The sequence below is a fragment of the Oncorhynchus mykiss genome, chromosome 7 (genome assembly GCF_057628025.1).
Source record: "Oncorhynchus mykiss isolate SJ-2025 chromosome 7, ASM5762802v1, whole genome shotgun sequence".
Lineage (NCBI taxonomy): Eukaryota > Metazoa > Chordata > Actinopteri > Salmoniformes > Salmonidae > Oncorhynchus > Oncorhynchus mykiss.
The window spans coordinates 26,639,890-26,659,377 of NC_143028.1; the positions used below are offsets into that span (position 1 = coordinate 26,639,890).

The 19,488-nt window shown below is 42.5% G+C and overlaps 1 protein-coding gene across 12 annotated transcripts in view; it reads left to right on the forward strand.

Moving 5' to 3' along the window:
* Positions 1–19,488, forward strand: part of LOC110527653 (receptor-type tyrosine-protein phosphatase T) — a 522,557-nt gene that overhangs the window by 225,348 nt on the left and 277,721 nt on the right. For all 12 annotated transcript variants that reach the window (XM_090240593.1, XM_090240592.1, XM_036983141.2 and 9 more), the window contains one exon: positions 3,885–4,178. In XM_090240593.1, the coding sequence (XP_090096719.1) occupies positions 3,885–4,178 (294 nt within the window). The remainder of the gene's footprint in view (positions 1–3,884; positions 4,179–19,488) is intronic.

A 19,488-nucleotide genomic window follows, 5' to 3' on the forward strand; every position in this document is an offset into this window, starting at 1 on the left:
CACTGTTTATGCAGACATTACTGTAGTATTCTACAGTATACAACAAAATGTTATAGTAAATACTAAAAATGATCAAGGGATACTACAGTGTGCAGTATAGTATTCTACAGTATGCTACAGTTTACTACAGAATGCTATAGTAAGTACTGTTGTATTCTATAGTAAACTGTAGTATTTTTTCATGTGAATGTGTGCGTGCACACATGTGTGCAAGCACGTGTGTGTTTGTGGGATTGCAGGTCAGGTGTTCACAGCGGTGGGTTTCCTTTGAGCAGTAGGAATGGAGGATTCATTCCCATGGTTCCTGTGGGGGAGTCATCCCCCCTGGGATACGCATTTCATTGCCTCTACCTGGACCTCACTCCTTTTGAATACAAGTGGATGCTTTTTTCTCTGCTTTCTCTACCTCTCTTTCACTATATCATTGTATAACCTCACTCAGATATATTTTTCTCCCTGGCCTTTGTGTTGCCTTGCCTTTTGATTAAAGCATTCTTTGTGGGCATGCACTGGAAAGTAACATCACAGGCAACAAAGGCATTAGCCGAGGGGCGCATATACTGAATACAATACAATCCGTTCCCCCAAATACATATCCAATCACCCTATAATGCAGATAAGACTCCATGTTTCCTCCACAAAGGTCAAATCATAGCACTACCGATATAAATAACAATGCATAGCCTATCGAATGCTGATTCCAGCACATTCAAAAAGTGGGGCTCAAGGTATGCTATTATACCAATTCAGAACATGCTGCTTTTAGAGAGATATACCAGAGATAGTACAATTCCTGGTGGCGTGTTGTTCCACTACCTTAAATTACCCCCTCTAAGATCCTCAAGCTGTTATCAGCTCTCATTAAAGATGGAGGGAGACAGTCCCTGGAAAAATCATAAAATAAATTGATTTAATCAGCAGAGCACTCTGAGGGCCCACTCCTGGGTGGCGAGGCGCTCCCTTCAGTGTGCTGCACATGAAAGCAGTGGGGTCTATCGGTGTGCCTCCGTAGAATTCAGAGAGCTGAAAATAGGCTTGTGGTGATAATGATACTGGGAAGCTGGTAGTCTTGTCTAATGACGTTTCAGCGTGCATCTCCTCAATTTTCTCGATCACTCTCTTCTTTTTTTGCAAGTGCAAGGGGAAAAACAGATTTAGGTCATTGTTGTCTCACAGCTACCAATTCCTTTTCTGGTATATGTTTTCCTCCCCTTTTACCTCTATCTTGCTTCCTGTGCCAACTGGGGCTTGATCTGATAACTTGAGATTGTTAAAGCTTTACGGAATATCCCCAATTTACCAACTCAGTAACACTTTAACACGTTATCTGGCTATGGTTATATTATAATATGACAAGTTATAAAATGGTCATAACACTGTCATGGCACATATATTTAGACCTGTTGTTTTTAAAACATAATTATTTTATTTTATGGCTGGTTATGACACCTACATAAGTGTCAAAACCCACAAAACCTACCACACAAGGCAAAACATTCCATTACACCATAGCCTACGTGTCAACAGTATGTTTATGTAATGTACTTTTCATTACAACAAAACAAAGGTTTTAAGAGACAACATTTCAAACGAAAAGGAAACTTCTTGGCAGGGAAAAAACTATTATGTCATAACCAGCTTTAAAATAATGCAATATATGTCACAACAGGTGTAAATATATGGGTCATGACAGTGTTATGACCATATTATGACAGGTTATGACAAGTTATGTCAGCTTTTATTATTATGACATGTTAATGACCGTGTTATCAGAAACTCCCCGCAGTGTGCCAGGTGATAAAGACGAGGGCAAACAGGACCTTGGTCTCCCCTGATTTTTCCCCTGAATGCACCCGAAACACGCACTGATAGCCGTTGTGTGGTTTGCCCATGCTGAAAAAATATCAAAACCTAAAAATGGAAGTTAACCCCATTAACCCCATGGCCGGATACCTCCCAGAGAGGATGCAAGGATGCAACACCCGACAACAGTGGTGGTAGACGACAACAGTCACTTGGCCCTTTCCTCTCTCTTGTCCTCTTAAGTGGGAATTTTTGCCTTATCTATTTGCCTTATCTGGCTACTTTTATCACACCAGATACATTCGCCATGCACAACCAAAGCAAAACAACAGCATGTGCCGTCTTTGCTCTCACCAACCCTGTAAACATTGCATCACCTGTTCCCTGTTAGCACGTGTTCACTGTACCATTTGTAATGATGACTTACCTGGATGGCACATTTTCATAATTACGCACTGTGCCAGAAATCACTCATCTTTCTGATGGGCGGTGCCGCGGCACAGTTCAAATGGCCCCAGCCAATGAGGAGTGGCGGTGAGAACATGCTGCTGATAGGGTTGTGCTGACACAGGCCTTTGCACGTACCAAAAGAAATGAAGTAGTGCACCTTTATTAATGGAAGGGAGGGAAAGCAATGCTTTATGATCATCCTGCACCTTCCCGAGATACCATGTCCCGGAGATGAATAGGAGCCCGATGATAGATGAGTCATTTACTCCCAAGAATGCAAGCACAATGCATATTGTAATGGCCCCGCGAAAAAGTTTGAGAGACAATACTTTGCTTTAGAGAGCAGACCATTATTCTTCCATAAGGAACTGGCAAAGATTGACAAAATACTTTTCCCAAAAACGTTATGATGGATTAGAACAGCAGATTTAAACCCCATGATGATAGCACAGTTAGGACGTTTGAACGCTCTCCATGTCACCCTACCGGTGGTATTAACGTTAATTTCATCATTATACCTTGGGCCCAGTTTTTCCCGCGGGTCACATAGTCAGGCCAAAATGCCTGGCCTTAGCTCTAAACCGTTACGTGGACTTTCATAACCTGCAGTATTACGGTGTCCATATTAGGACAGCCTTAGCAACTCCTTCTAAGACTGGCTTATTATGGACACCATACAAGTCAACTATTACCTCATTTCTCTTTAGTCATAGAGTAAACTCTCCCTGAGTATGACCTCAATGCATCTGTAATTCTTCAGTTTCTGTCTACAGTCTGCAGTCTTTCCAACCATGGAGGAGCTAAATGTGGCCTGGTAATCTGGCTTAGTTGATTACATGGGAACACACACTGAGCAACACCCTCTAATGGGGGACTGGGTCTGCTGCTGCTACGCATGGCTGGGTACCTTCACGGGTGGTCTCCCATGCTCAGACGAGGATTACTACCCACTCCTCTGCTTTACTCCTCTTCTGCCTCTCTCTCTCTCCCTGTCTTTATGTTTGTTAGCCTCCCACTCTCCCTCTCTCTCTCTGTCTCTCTCTCTCTTTTATCTTTCTCACTGTCTGTCTCTCTTATCCCATAACCCCCTGTCGAGAGGAAGGAAGGAGAGATACGGAGCCGTTCAATGCACTGGAAGCCCTGTGCTGTCTCTTGTGGATAATGTCACAGGGTATAGGGCTGCGCTGGTTGAGTGGAGAGCAGGGTAGCATGCAGCGAAGGGGAATATGGGAAAGAGTGAGGCACTTCACCTCATTAGATGCAATGCTCTCGCAGGCATTCAGTTTAGTTCGGATACAATTTACCTCTGGCAGAAGGGTACCACTCAAGTTTGGATTTGATTTCACTTTGTGAAAGTGTTTGATAATAACCAGTTTACATACATTGTTATGACACAGTTTACATGCTCCATGGCACTCATTCATAACTGTTCATATCATGCTGCCAATTCATGCTCCCTTAAAACCACTATTATCTATCACAGGGGTTCCCAAAATGTTCTCACACACAATCCCAAATTGACATCAGGAAATTGCAGTGACCTCAATCATCTATCCACATACATTTGGGAACCACTGACCTAGGCCTATATTCTAATCTCCATTGTCCTCTCTCTCTCTCTGCCCCCTTAGCTCCCCCCACACCCATTGCCCCTCCGGAGCTCTTGGCGGTGGGGGCCACCTACCTGTGGATCAAGCCCAACGCCAACTCCATCATCGGGGACGGACCTATCATCCTGAAGGAGGTGGAGTACCGCACCACCACGGGCAACTGGGCCGAGACCCACATCGTGGATGCCCCCACCTACAAGCTTTGGCATTTGGACCCCGATGTTGAGTACGAGATCAAGGTTCTGCTGACCCGGCCAGGCGAGGGAGGCACGGGGCCCCCGGGACCTCCACTCATCACCCGGACCAAGTGTGCTGGTGAGTGGAACAATGTGGTTTCTTTGTCGGTGTTGTGTTTCTGTCTGTGTTCTATTATGTTCATGTGCTCGTCTTCCTGGGTTCCTTCTAACTAGAGAATAATTAACAATCTGTAGATAGGCTTTACTCCTAGTTTGAGGATAGTGTGTGGATCCACATAGTGTGTGTGTGGATTTCTACTGCTCATCTTTCAGTGCTGTATACATTGGGCTCCTATTACCAGCTATTTCTTCTTTGATGATGGGAGCTATATTCCATTATCTAAGTGAAGGTTATCGAATTCATCACAAGTGAGAACAGTCACTTTTTCCAAAACGTGGAAAACGAGAACCAAATAGATTATTTCCTTGCAACAGTGAATCAATGACTTCACTGTGCACCACCTGCCTCCATAAGGTCCACCCCACCTTCGGCTTCTAAAGTTCACACTTCCTGATTCATCCGAGACACTCCGTTTGCATCCCAAATGGCACCCTTTTCCCTTTATAGTGCACTACTTTTGACCAGGACGCATAGGGTAGGTGGGAGACATTTTTGTTGTTGTAATTATTGGCCCAGTGGGTAGCGTATGCAGCATGCAGAAGAAAGACACACTTCATTTAATAAAGTGACTGCTAATCAGATCAACCCTGTGTGTGCGTGTGTGAGAGAGACTGTGTGTGTGCAACTGTGTCTGTATGTGACTGTTTGCTTGTGCATGTGTGTGTGCGTGCAATGGCTCCTGTGGGGCTCTGATGGGGAATGGTAATTGAGGTGAGCAGATGAGCAGCCGTGGGAAGTCTCTGTTCTCCAGGTGAGAGACATGATGAAGGAGCTGCGTGTGGCAGCGCCAACACAGTGGGGAAGCACCAATGATCTGGAGAAAATGAAGCACTGTTAGTGTCCCCTCTCTCTTTTTCCCTTTTCTTTCTCTTTCTCTCTGCACCTTTCTCTTTCTCCTGTTCTTTCGCTCTTTCTTATTTTTCTGTTGACTTCTCTCTCCTTCAATTTAGTCTCTATACTTTCTGGCAGTTTTCTTCTCTGTATTTCTATAATCCTTCTCTCTCTTTCTCTTATTCTCTTTCTCTACTTTGGTTTGAATTCTCTCTCTCTCCATTGAGTCTGTATTTCTTAATCTCTCTCTCTTATCTATTTCCCCCTGTTCTTTCCCTCTCATTACCCACTGCTTTACTCAACATCTCATTCTTATTCTCCATCTGGAAAACTGATTGGATATAAGGGCAGAAGGCGAGACCCAGATGCAGACAAAGGAGGCAGATGGTTAGAGTCTTTGTTGTTTATTTCATCCAAAAGGAGTAGGTAAGGGAATGGCCGTGGACAGGCAAAAGGTCAAAACCAGATTCTGAGTCCAAGAGGTAAAGAGTGGCAGACAGGCTGGATGTCAGGGCAGGCAGAAAGCTTTAGGGAGGCCTGTACGGAGTCCAGAAAAAACAGGCAAGGGTCAAAACCGGGAAGACTAGAAAAAGAGAATGGAGTACAGGAGCATGGGAAAAACACTGGTTTACTTGAAAGCATACAAGAAGAACTGGTACAGAGAGACAGGAAACACAGGGATAAATACACTAGGGAAAATAAGAGACACCTGGAGGGGGTGGAGACAATCACAAGAACGGGTGAAACAGATCAGGGCGTGATGTTGGATTTGCAAAAACTCATAAATGTAAGGGAACGTTTAATCTTTATTCAATGACAGGGTGATATTCTTGGGTTGATTCTATGTTGAATTCCCATTAGTTGACAACTCAACCAAATGTAAATCAAAACTTGATGTTAAACTGATGTCTGTGTCCAGTGGGATAGTTGCTGCCTTCTCAAACCTTTTGAAGTTTATGCAGGGTGAATATGTCTGGGAGTGTGTCTGTGTGTGAATCTGCCAATGAATGTCTGTCTCCAATCTTCGACCTTTGGCTTTTTGTATGTTGGTGCTGTGACTATGTGTGTTCAAGGTAGTTTGCGCTACTCTAAGTGCCTCTGTGTGTGTGTGTGTGTATGCGTCTGTGTTTATGTGCTCACATTTGTGTGCGCGTGCCTTTGTGTGGTCCTTTGGCAGCCACCATCGCTCTCTGTACCAGTAAACAATTTAGCTAGGTGAAAATTATGTGCTATAGTGGTTCCCTGCCACCGGCTCTGCAGGTATCCACCACACCACCACCACCACCCCCCCCCCCCCCCCCCCACACACACACTCCTGGGCTCCCTGTCTCAGAAGCCCCACTCCCTCTCAGCGGGCTTCCACAGCACTTCTTGCCTGATGAAATGCTCCCAATTCCAGCTGACAGACACTATCTGATCTGCGCCACCGCCAGCCGCAGCCGTTTGCATTATGCTAATCCAGGCCCATGTAAAAAGTGCTTTCTCGCTAATGTACAGCTACGGGCGGTGGCATTCACTGTGACATTCATCAGGCATGTGTGGAGAAGACGCTGCACCACACATTATCACTGTCAAAGGCAAAGGCAATGAACAGAGCCCCCCTGGAGGAAACTGTAGAAGATGTCAGCTCCGAATGGAGCCGGAATGGAGGCTGAACGGAACACGCAGAAATCGATACGGTCCGCATGAAGAGGAGTTTGTAATACATCCCCAAACAGGCTAAAAAACAAGAAGGGGACCTTTCTTGGGTTGTGAGCCGACCGCTCTCGGACCAGTTACAGATTGCCCAGTCACTTCGGATTGGGCTGTAGAAGCTAACCTGAGAACAGTGTTGACAAGGGGGTAGATCTTTCTGTACAGTAAGCTACGCAGTGCTGCATCTCAACTCGGTTCAGGCTCTGTTAATGTGTTCCATCCAGAAGGTGTTGGTCCTCAGCCTAAGTTACATGAATCAGAACAAACCCCGCTTGACAGTGTCAAACTACCACACAATTGTGGTGTGTTTCATGTGAGCTGAAGATCGGACACTGTTCGAGATGTCCGAGTGCACGAAGATGAGTCAGAACCAATAGACAAATTACGATGCTTGGGCATTTGTGTTTGTGCACAAGTCTGTGTGTGTGTGTGTGTGTGTGTGTGTGTGTGTGTGTGTGTGTGTGTGTGTGTGTGTGTGTGTATGTGTGTGTGTGTGTCTCCCTGCGGCCCAGATCGATGTGGAAGAGGCTGCCTGTTTTCATCATATCAGAGTCAACCAGGAGGGAGAGAGAGAGGATGAAGGGTGAGGAAGGAGGGAGGGAGGGGAGACAGCGGGGGCAGAGTGGAGGTGATGTGGAACAAAGGTGCTGCTGGCCGCGGCTCAATAGCTCTGTACTGTAACTCCTCTGTGTACTGGGCTAGCTTGGCTGTGTGAAGTGCAGCAGAAAGAAACATATGTTTTCTGAAGTGTCGGCCGCCGTGTTTACCTGTCAGATAGATCTCGTGCCGGGATGGGGGGTGTAGAGAGGAGAAGGGCCTCATAAATGCTCAGGGGCCCGCTCGCTTGTCTGCCTGGCTGATTTGAGTGTTGGCAGCCTGCAGCGCTTGAGTGGGCTTTGTCGTGGCACACCAGGACCGAGGGGGAAACACAAAGCACACATTGCTATTCACGTCTACATCCTCCAACACCTGGGTGTATGACCATTACAGTGGATGTACTGTTATCTTATTACATTCAGGTCAAATTCAAGACCCATTACTACTCTCCGCCAGGCAGTTGTGGAGTAAGTACCACATTTTCATACTTGAGTAAAAGTAAAGTTACGTTAATAGAAAATGACTAAAGTAAAAGTGAAAGTCACCCTGTAAAATATTACTTGAGTAAAAGTCGTCTAAAAGTATTTGGTTTTAAATGCACTTAAGTTTTAAAAGTAAATGTAATTTCTAAAATATTTATAAACAATATAATTGGACAAGTTTCCTGTCCTGTTGAGCATTCAAAATGTAATGACTACTTTTGGCTGTCAGTGAAAATGTATGGAGTAAAAATTACATTATTTCATTAGGAATGTAGTGGAGTAAAAGTTGTCAAAAATATAAATAGTAAAGTACAGATAGCCCAAAAACTACTTAAGGACTTTACACCACTGCCACCAGGTGACGATGAGGGACGTGACATCTTTGGCTCCCAGCGTATTGCTTCATCTCATGTGTCACCCCCGCCGACTGGCACACATTCTTCCACCCGGCCCTAACACCCGCGGTGGCGAAGTGTGTTCGACTCGTTAGGAGGTGGACTGAAGATGCCTTTAATCCATTTTGCGCTGAGCGTGAATGATCTATAAACTATAGACCTCCGCTTGACTGTCAACCAAACAGAATTTATTCTTATTGTCTTTCCCCTCACGTTACGATAAATCTCCCCCCTGTGCGTTGGAAGATGAAGGTGATAATGTGCTTGTGAGAGCTGTGGTGGCAAGAGTTCATCTTACTCATCCTGCAGTCTCTCTCTCTGTCCTTGGCTGGTTGCCCTGAAAATACCCACCTACACATGTTCCCCCCTCCTGGAGGATCAAATGGACACTCTCCAATAACCGGATTTTCTGTTTTATTAGGTAAATCCCATCCATGAAGAAGTTTTGGAAAATTTCCAAATTGACATTGGATAATTTTTAATATTCTGATGAAAAAATTGCCTTTTTAAAAGATCTCATAGCTTCCTAAACTCTAGTGTTAGTGTTAAGTTTGAAGTTTCTGGGTTTCTTAGAGTTCAGGCACATTTAATGATTTATATGGCTCTCTCTTTAGACTGCCATGCTTTAGTGCTTTCTATTACCATTGCCCTTCATAAGCTTTTCATAGATGATGGGCAGTGGACCGTTGTCTGGCCTAGAATTCATGCCGAGCCCAAATGCATGGTTTTAAAGGACAACGCTACTGTTAATTTGTTTGCATTATTTCTGTGCAAGGAGAAGATGGCTTTGCTCGACCTCCAAGGCTGGTCTCCTGGGCCAGCATTAATCTTTCCGCTCGCCATGATCTGAGAGGAGGACTTTGCAGTATAACATTTATCTCCAACAGTTCTTTCTCTCCTAAGTCGCCGCTGCTACTGCCACGGAGGGGCTGTCCTGCCACACATGCACACTCAGACACGTGCACACTCGCACATACACGGACACACTTTCTTCACTCTCACACAGGTCACTCATCTCCCTTCAGGGAGTAGTGAGGAAGACATGGAGGAACGCTCTGATGATCTGGGGGATGCAGCCTCTCCTGGATTGATCACTCTTTAAAACACCTTCCCTCCTCTGTTAACTGACTGAATATTTATGAGGCAGGATCTAATGTGTCTCCTGGCTTATGTCCTCACACTATTAAGAGATGGGTATTTGATTTACCGGCAGGATATATGACTTTCCTTTACTTCCTTGCCAACTGCAGCTTTTTGATTTAAAAGACTCACGCTTTAAAAACAACCTTTTGTACCGGGGAAGGGACAGGGATATTTTAACCTCTAGCACTTAGCCATCCCGGATTCGGGATCGTGAATACAGCCTCAAGCTCATTACCATAATGCAACGTTAACTATTCATGAAAATCGCAAATGAAATGAAATAAATATGCTAGCTCTCAAGCTTAGCCTTTTGTTAACAACACTGTCATCTCAGATTTTCAAAATATGCTTCTCAACCATAGGAAAACAATCATTTGTGTAACAGTAGCTAGCTAGTGTAGCATTTAGCGTTAGCGTTAGCATTCAGCAGGCAACATTTTCACAAAAACCAGAAAAGCATTCAAATAAAATCATTTACCTTTGAAGAACTTCAGATGTTTTCAATGAGGAGACTCTGTTAGATAGCAAATGTTCAGTTTTTCCTGAAAGATTATTTGTTTAGGAGAAATAGCTCCGTTTGGTGCGTCACGTTTGGCTACCAAAAAAACCCGAAAATCCAGTCATCAAAACGCCAAACTTTTTTCCAAATTAACTCCATAATATCGACTGAAACATGGCAAACGTTGTTTAGAACCAATCCTCAAGGTGTTTTTCACATATCTCTTCGATGAAATATCGTTTGTGGAAGTGTGCTTTCTCTCCTGAATCCCAGGAGAAAATGCCCGCACCTGAAGATTACGCACCAATTTAGACAAAGGACACCGGGCGGACCCCTGGAAAATGTAGTCTCTTATGGCCAATCTTCCAATGATATGCCTACAAATACGTCACAATGCTGCAGACATCTTGAAGCAACGACAGAAAGGGCAGGCTCGTTCGTGGTGCATTCACAGCCATATAAGGAGACAATGGAAAACAGAGCTTCAGAAATTCTGCTCATTTCCTGTTTGAAGTTTCATCTTGGTTTTGCCTGTAGCATGAGTTCTGTGGCACTCACAGATAATATATTTGCAGTTTTGGAAACGTCAGACTGTTTTCTTTCCAAAGCTGTCAATTATATGCATAGTCGAGCATCTTTTTGTTACAAAATATTGCGCTTAAAACGGGCATGTTTGTTTTATCCAACAATGAAATAGCGCCCCCATAGACTCAACTGGTTAAACAAAAAAAAGTTTGAATCAAAATGAGTTAACATGCTGCAATTCTCATCAAATTGTTATGAGGACAAGGGGACAATGTGCTGTCGTAGTGAAAGAAACATGAAATAAAGCTACTAACACTGCATGGAGTCTTTTCACCAATGACATCTTGTTTTATGTCTAACCTAGCAATCAATATGTGCTTGTGGGCCTTGTCAAGAACTTCAAGACTATCAAAAGCCATGTCAAATATCCTTATAATGCAAGAAAGACAATAAGCCAAGTGTCTTCAAGGACTCGACCAGGGAGGCCCGTTGAGAACAGCTAATCCTTGCTTTTTCTTCTTAACATGGAACGTTAAGTGATTTAAGGCACGATTTATAAACAACATAGGCTTTTTTTTTAAACACTGACGCACCAGTCAACACTGATCGGCCACTCAAACTGGGCCCAAGTTAATCAGAAAGGCTCTTCACATGCTGAAAGGCCTCTATTTCTACTTTCACCTTCCCCTCTGCTCTCCCCTCTCTCTCTATGGGGCTTATAATGACAGGCCTGAGGATAAACCCCACTGGTACAGCTTGGTAATAAAGGCTGTGTTTGTGTGTGTGTCTGTACACGTGTGCGTGTGGTAATGAAGAGGGTAAGGGAAAGCTCTTCCGAGAGAGCTGAGGCCTGACAAAGCATGTTTCACATTTCCTTTCACAGCACGTCTCACAGACACACACACAGCACGCCAATATGTTGAACTCCAAGTGTGTGGTTAATGTGTGCATGTATGTAATGCGTATGTGTGATTGTGATGATGGTACAGGGGGAATTGGGGGATGCTCATATGTGTATGCATGAGCATGTACAGTACCAGTCAAATTTGGACAAACCTACTCATTCAAGTTTTTTTTCCTACATTGTAGAATAATAGTAAAGACATCAAAACTATGAAATTACACATATGGAATAATGTAGTATCCAATATAGTGTTAAACAAATCAAAATATATTTTATATTTGGTATTATTCAAAGTAGCCACCCATTCCCTTGATGACAGTATTGGACACGCTTGGCATTCTCTCAACCAGTTTCATGATGTAGTCACCTGGAATGCATTTCAATCAACAGGTGTGCTTTGTTAAAAGTTCATTTGTGGAATATCTTTCCTTCTTAATGCATTTGATCCAATCGCTTTTGTTGTGACAAGGTAGGGTTGGTATACAGAAGATAGCCCTATTTGGTAAAAGACCAAGGCCATATCATGTCAAGAACAACTCAAATAAGCAAAGATATACGACAGCCCATCATTACTTTAAGACATGAAGGTCAGTCAATCTGGAACATTTCAAGAACTTTGAATGTTTCTTCAAGTGCCTGTCTCAAAAACCATCAAGCGCTATGATGAAATTGGCTTTCATGAGGACCACCACAGGACAGGAAGACCCAGAGATACCTCTGCTGCAAAGTTCATTGACTGCACCAGATTTGCCAGTTCTTGCTGTGAGATGTTACCCCACTCTTCCACCAAGGCACCTGCAAGTTCCCAGACATTTCTGCGGGGAATGGCCCTAGCTCTCACCCTCCAATCCAACAGTTCCCAGATGTGCTCAATGGGATTGAGATCCGGGCTCTTTGCTGGCCATGGCAGGACACTGACATTCCTGTCTTGCAAGAAATCCCACACAGAACGAAAAGTATGGCTGGTGGCATTGTCATGCTGGAGGGTCATGTCATGCCTGCAGGAAGGGTACCACATGAGGGAGGAGGATGTCTTCCCTGTAACGCACAGCAATGAGATTGCCTGCAATGACAACAAGCTCAGTCCGATGATGCTGTGACACAACACATGATGGACCCTCCACCTCCAAATCGATCCTGCTCCAGAGTACAGGCCTTGGTGTAAAGCTAATTCCTTCCACGATAAACATGAATCCGACCATCACCCCTGGTGAGACAAAACCGCAACTTGTCAGTGAAGAGCACTTTTTCCAGTCCTGTCTGGTCCAGCGGCGGTGGGTTTGTGCTTATAGGCGATGTTGTTGCCGGTGATGTCTGGTGAGGACCTGCCTTACTACAGGCCTACAAGCACTCAGTCCAGCCTCTCTCAGTCTATTGCGGACAGTCTGAGCACTGATGGAGGGATTGTGCGTTCCTGGTGTAAATCGGGCCGTTGTTGTTGCCATCCTGTACCTGTCACGCTGGTGTGATGTTCGGATGTACCGGTCCTGTGCAGGTGTTGTTACACGTGGTCTGCTACTGCGAGGACGGTCAGCTGTCCATTCTCCCTGTAGCTCTGTCTTAGGCGTCTCACAGTACATTGCAATTTATTGCTCTGGTCACATCTGCAGTCCTCATGCCTTATTGCAGTATGCCTAAGGTACGTTCATGCAGATGAGCAGGGACCCTGGGCATCTTTCTGCTGGTGTTATTCAAAGTCAGTAGAAAGGCCTCTTTATTGTCCTAAGTTTTCATAACTGTGACCTTCATTGCCCACCGTCTGTTAGTGTAAACTGTTAGTGCCTTAATGACCGTTTGACAGGTGCATGTTTGATTAATTGTTTATGGTTCATTGAACAAGCATGGGAAACAGTGCTTAAACCCTTTACATTGAAGATCTGTGAAGTTATTTGGATTTTAAAAATGTATCTTTGAAGGACAGGGTCCTGAAAACGGGATGTTTATTTTTTTGCTGAGTTGATGTACTGTACACTACTGATGCGCAGGTTGACTCATAATCCACAGTCCCCACAGTTATATCCACAGGGCGATCAGGATTAGGGTCATGACATATTGTGTGGATGAAGGGTGCTGGGCAGGTTGAATAAAGAGAAAACAATGTTTAAAAAAATGTGTACATGTATAATTATTGTGCAATTCTTGTCTAAAGTGGCTACGTTGAGATTTTTCTTTGATTCTTTTGTCAAGTCTAAGCTTTAGGGCCTACCTCTACAAGCGCCAAATACACGCAATTGCCAAATGCAATTGGGAAGTTGTGCAGAAAACGTTTTACGTCAATCCACTGAGGTGAAAAGGACAATGTTGGAGTATATTTCAACAAGAGGAAAGCTGCAAAATGGAGAGTTGAAAATAAAGAGAAGGTAGCAGGGCCAGAACAGTAGCGTAGTGTTTGGCACTATACAATTTCGACAGTCACAAGGGAACTGTATTGTTCAGATGGGTTAAATAGAATAATATCTGAAATATGGACACTGACTGTAGTAGGTCTATAACCTTTCACCCTTTATAATATTATATACCACAATTAGGGCTGTTGGTCTCAATTGACCGTTAATTAACATAAACACATATAGCATCTCCTGGCTTCCACGCATAGCCTACAAGCCACTGACGCAGACCTTTGGAACAACTACATTTTTTAAGTCTAATAAATCAATTTAATATAGCCTACACCATTACAATAAATGTCTTATTTATTTTAGACAGGTCTAAAGAAACATGATATGAAGAAAATGTGTATTTCAGAAGAACAGAATTACATACTCTGAGTTGTCCTTATGTTTCGCCCTGATCTGTCTATGCCTTAAGTCTGTGGGCTACACTAGTTAATTTAGCAGACAGGATTTTCTTCGAATGTACATTATTTTATAGTATGAATAATACAATTGAACATAGCTGAATGAAATAAAATGTAAAACACAAAAATAGAATTATATAAAATATAAATATATAAATATAAAATATATTTCTCCAAAAGATTCAAAAGTGTTCAGCCTATTCATCAACAGTGAAGAGGCAACTCCGGTGTGCTGGCCTTCTAGGCAGAGTTCCTCTGTCCCGTGTCTGTGTTATTTTGCCCATCTTAATCTTTTATTTTTATTGGCCAGTCTGAGATATGGCTTTTTCTTTGCAACTCTGCCTAGAAGGCCAGCATCCCGGACTCACCTCTTCACTGTTGACATTGCTGCCAGTTGTGGACTTGTGAGGTGTCTGTTTCTCAAACTAGACACTCTAATGTACTAGTCCTCTTGCTCAGTTGTGCACCGGGCCCTCCCACTCCTCTTTCTATTCTGGTTAGAGACAGTTTGAGCTGTTCTGTGAAGGGAGTAGTACACAGCGCTGTATGAGATCTTCAGTTTCTTGGCAATTTCTCGCATGGAATAGACTTCATTTCTCAGAACAAGAATAGACGGATGAGTTTCAGTAGAAAAGTCTTTGTTTCTGGCCATTTTGAGTCTGTAATCAAACCCACAAATGCTGATGCTCCAGATACTCAACTAGTGTAAAGAAAGCACAACCATTTTATATGCAGTTTTCAGTTACAATAGTCATTTACAACATTAACCATGTCTACGCTGTATTTCTGATCGATTTGATGTAATTTTAAGGGACAAAAAAATTAGCTTTTCTTTCAAAAACAAGGACATTGATAAGTGACCCCAAACGTTTGAATGGTAGTGTATACTAAATAATATATGTGCAAATTTTGTTTTTGATTTAGATTTGACAATTATCATGCACCTTTCTTGGAACAGGGGCAGAGGGATAAATACTGTACATGTCATCTATGCACTTAAATATTGAATGGAGGACTCTTTTCCCGTAGTTCATTTTCATGCCACCCATATAGGCTATACTCTTGTTGTAAAGCGAAGCAATGTGCTTAATATTAGGACTGTTGAGAAATAAATATAGTAGGGCTAGCCTATAGAAAGCTGATGGGATGGGACCCTCTTTTTAATAGAGGCCATCAAAACTATGTTTTCTCACGCAATTGCATAGCCTATAGAAATGTTGCTCAACATGAGCTCATGGGTTCTCATGAAGTGTTTGATTTTATTTTCGATCACATTTGCATTGATGTCAGTATGATTAGAGGGACAATAGAGTGCTGAGTACCAGGCAGTTAGCCAGTTTGGTAGGCTACTAATGACCATAAGCAGCATCAGAGCTTGGAGAAGTCTAATTACCGTGACTAAACAGTCACGTGGAATTTGACTGCAGTCATGAGTCGTGACTACCAGTGTGGCGATAATACTGTACCCTAACCAAAATATACAGTATATCCCAATCTCTAATCTCTTTAAAAATGTATGTCTTACATCCTGGAAATGTTATATAAGATTTGACATAGGCTGATTGAATTTGATGTCTGCCAACAATTGAGACGCAAAGATTAAGTTGATATGAAACTAAGCTCTTCAGAAGCAGCAAGGGCAGTCAAATTTCCTCTATGACAGATACGTTACATTGATTCATTTTGGAAGATTTACAATCATAGCTTGGTATAGTTTTTTGGGCATTGTCAAAGACTCACCCAAATAGAGATGAATGTCATTGAGAATACATTTTGAGTGCAATCTGAGACTAAAATAAAGAGAAAAAAAGTAATACTCCTATATTTATCCTGAAGACTAATTAAATGTCCAATCAGATTGTCTGTACAATCCATTTCCTTTGAAAGCCTTTTGTATCCTGTTCCTTTTTATTGAACATAAACACCTTCTTCAAATTAATTTATATCTCATGGGGGGTCAATGTTGTAATCTGGGTCTGGGTTAATCTGGGTTATAAAATTGTTTTGTTTGGTAACAGGTTTTATGGATCAAAAAATGATGAATAAAACAAATCAATATATTAACCACTACAGACAAATCCAAAGCTTTTTATCATAAATACAAGTATCTGTCCCTGTGTAAGAACCTTTTTAAAAATGAATAACGGATAGGATTACAGCTCCTGCTATGCAATTGTACTTAAAATGGTCTCATATTCAATAATTTGTTGTTTTTCTGCCTGGAAGTATGTGGGTGTTCTATTAAAACATTTATGAGAGTAGGGACAGTGAATATAATCGTTGCAAATGGCTATACGACTGAAACCCTTCCTCAAATAATCATTTAAAAATGCATCACACGTACCATAGTGTAACAGTTGTAATCAACACATCCCTCAGCTGCTAAGTGCAGACATAGCCACAGGAAGTAGGGGTGCTGGAGGCGGGGCCGCCGGAAACCCTATTATCATTGGGTTTACTTGATAGCTACCTACACAAATAGCTAGCTAGAACAAAGTGTTAATAAGATATTCATTTAAAAAGATTAAAAGCAATACAAATAGGTTATCCAGTAGGCATCTACTGAGGGAGCTAAGAGCTGTGTTGTCAGTCAATAATAAAATATATTGATGCAAAGCATTGAAAAGAGGGGCAAATCTCTGTTTTTTAGAATGATTTGCCTCATGATACATGCACACTGAGTGTACAAAACAGGAACACCTCCTTTTTCCATAACATTGACTGACCAGGTGAATGCAGGTGAAAGCTTTGATCTCTTATTAATGTCACTTGTTAACCCTCCTGCTGTGTTCCGGTCGAATTGGACCGATTTACAAGTTTTCTCTCTGAAAAATGTACTTAATTTATTCTGATTGTCATAAGGGTCCATGATTTTGTCCACATAGAGCATCTGAACACACAAAATAAATGTTGATGATTTTCGTAAAATTTTGTACACCTGTAGTGTTCCCGGTCAAAAATGACCAGTCATTAGAAATTAATGGGTGAGACTATAATTAGTGTATACAATTGAGTTCAGGCACATGCCCATTCATCAAATTGACACACTTCCTCTCCCAGAACCCCACATGCATGTTTGTTTGAGCACACACACGCACACGCGCACACACACACACACCTCACTCCCCTTCTTGGCTTCCATGGCAACCCCCACGGGAACCTTTCCCCAATATAATCTTTCCCCCATGGGAACCACACCTGTTGGCATTTTCACAAACAATCGCTACATTGTTTCAATAATATATAGAACTTTTCTCGCATCTCTGGTGAATAAAGCCTTTTTGAGGCCTTGCTCACAATTCATTCTGTGGCAGCACAATGACCAAACGATATACTGTATGTGAGGCTCTTGATCATATCTTTGATCATGACACTGGTGAGGAGGACAGAGGCCAGGAAACTGACAGTGAAGATGCATTAGAGGAGGAAGTGTCAGAAGTTGAAGACAACACAGATTATGATCCAGACCAAGAGACAACTGATGTGGAACAATCCAGTGATGAGGAAGAGGGCCCTGCTGAGGTTGTTGTTACATTCCAGTGATGAGGAAGAGGGCCCTGCTGAGGTTGTTGTTACATTCCAGTGATGAGGAAGAGGGCCCTGCTGAGGTTGTTGTTACATTCTGGGTCAAACAATGGGAATTTGTCTTGGTCTTCATCCCCACCTGAGAGGAGAGGTCGGCTGTCAGCTGAAAATGTTATCAGGATGACCCCATGTGTAACGGTTTTCTTTCGGTGAAGGAAAGTCGGACCAAAATGCAGCGTTGTGATGATTCATGTTTGTTTAATAAAGGAAAAACTATACATGAATAAACTACAAAAATAATTAAATGTGAAAACCTAACAGCCTATCTGGTGACAACAAAACACAGAGACAGGAACATTCACCCACAAACACACAGTGAAACCCAGGCTACCTAAATATGGCTCCCAATCAGAGACAATGACTAACACCTGCCTCTGATTGAGAACCATATCAGGCCAGACATAGAAATAGACAAACAAGACATCCAACATAGAATGCCCACCCACGTCCTGACCAACACTAAAACAAGGAAAACACACACGAACGATGGTCAGAACGTGACACCATGGCCAACGAGATACGCCATATCCCGGGTTGATGACATAAAATCCTGACACTATTTGAACATTTTAAATGGTTTCAAAACAAACGTCCTTGTTAAACTTTAACACACACAAAGTAGTCTGTGATAAATAGCACAATATGTTTCATCTGATTATTTGTTATAGTCAAAATAATCCATACATTATGCTTTTTTTACTCAAAAATTTGTTGAATGGGCTCAGGTCAATGAGGCCTACAGGCCATAAACAGCAAATAGAAGTTCAAAACTTGTAATCTTCACAAGAACTTAAGTTGACAAAAAGATCTAACACAACATTAAGTGATAATATATGTATTATTATGGATTTATAATCCAATATAATGGGGGCGGTCATTTTGGACCGGGAACACATAATTAATTAACATGAAACAAACACAACAGGAGGGTTAAATCCACTTCAATCAGTGTATATGAAGGGGAGGAGACATGTAAAATAAGGATTTTTAAGCCTTGAGACAATTGAGACATGGATTGTCTATGCGTGCCATTCAGAGGGCGAATGGGAAAGACAAAATATGTAAGTGCCTTTGAACGGGGTATGCTCAATAGTTTCAAGACTGGTCCACCACCCAAATGACATCCAGCCACCCTGACACAACTGTGGGAAGCATTGGTGTTGTATAGCACACTGTATTACTTACATGTATACAACTAATATAAGGACAGAACATGAGACGGGAGTAGAAACTAATGTGGGCATTGTTTAATGCGTTTCACAGGACAAAACATTCCAAGCATTCCAATGTATGTAAACAGGGGGGCGTTACTGGTGCCCTAAAGCGACAAACTTTAGGGCACCACACAACATATACACAACATATTCCTCCACTTTACTTTTGATGCCTCATAATGAAAAAGTAAATATTCACTGTTTTATATATTATTATCTTTTTAATATAACAGTTCTCTTAATGTAAATAAATTCACTTTTCAGAATAACCTTTCCTGAACTAGGGAAAGAGGGTAGACTGCCTCAGTTCCCAGACTTAACCCTGGGGTGTATTCTGCCCCAATGTCGGAGGTTAGTCTGAACTAAATAGTCAACCTGTCAGGGGGTCATCTTTCTCTTGCAGGGTAATGGCGACGTAGAGGTGAGTCTACAGTCACATTGTCTCTGAGTCTGAGTGGTGATGGTGTATGCCCAGACTGGGGTGCAACAGTACCATGAGTAAGCACTCTGGCTGGTTCAGGTGAGTCTGGAGCACTTTCCAAATTTGTAGGTTCAGGTAATGGCTCTTAGTCATAGTAGGTCTCCAGTAGCTGATCTTTGT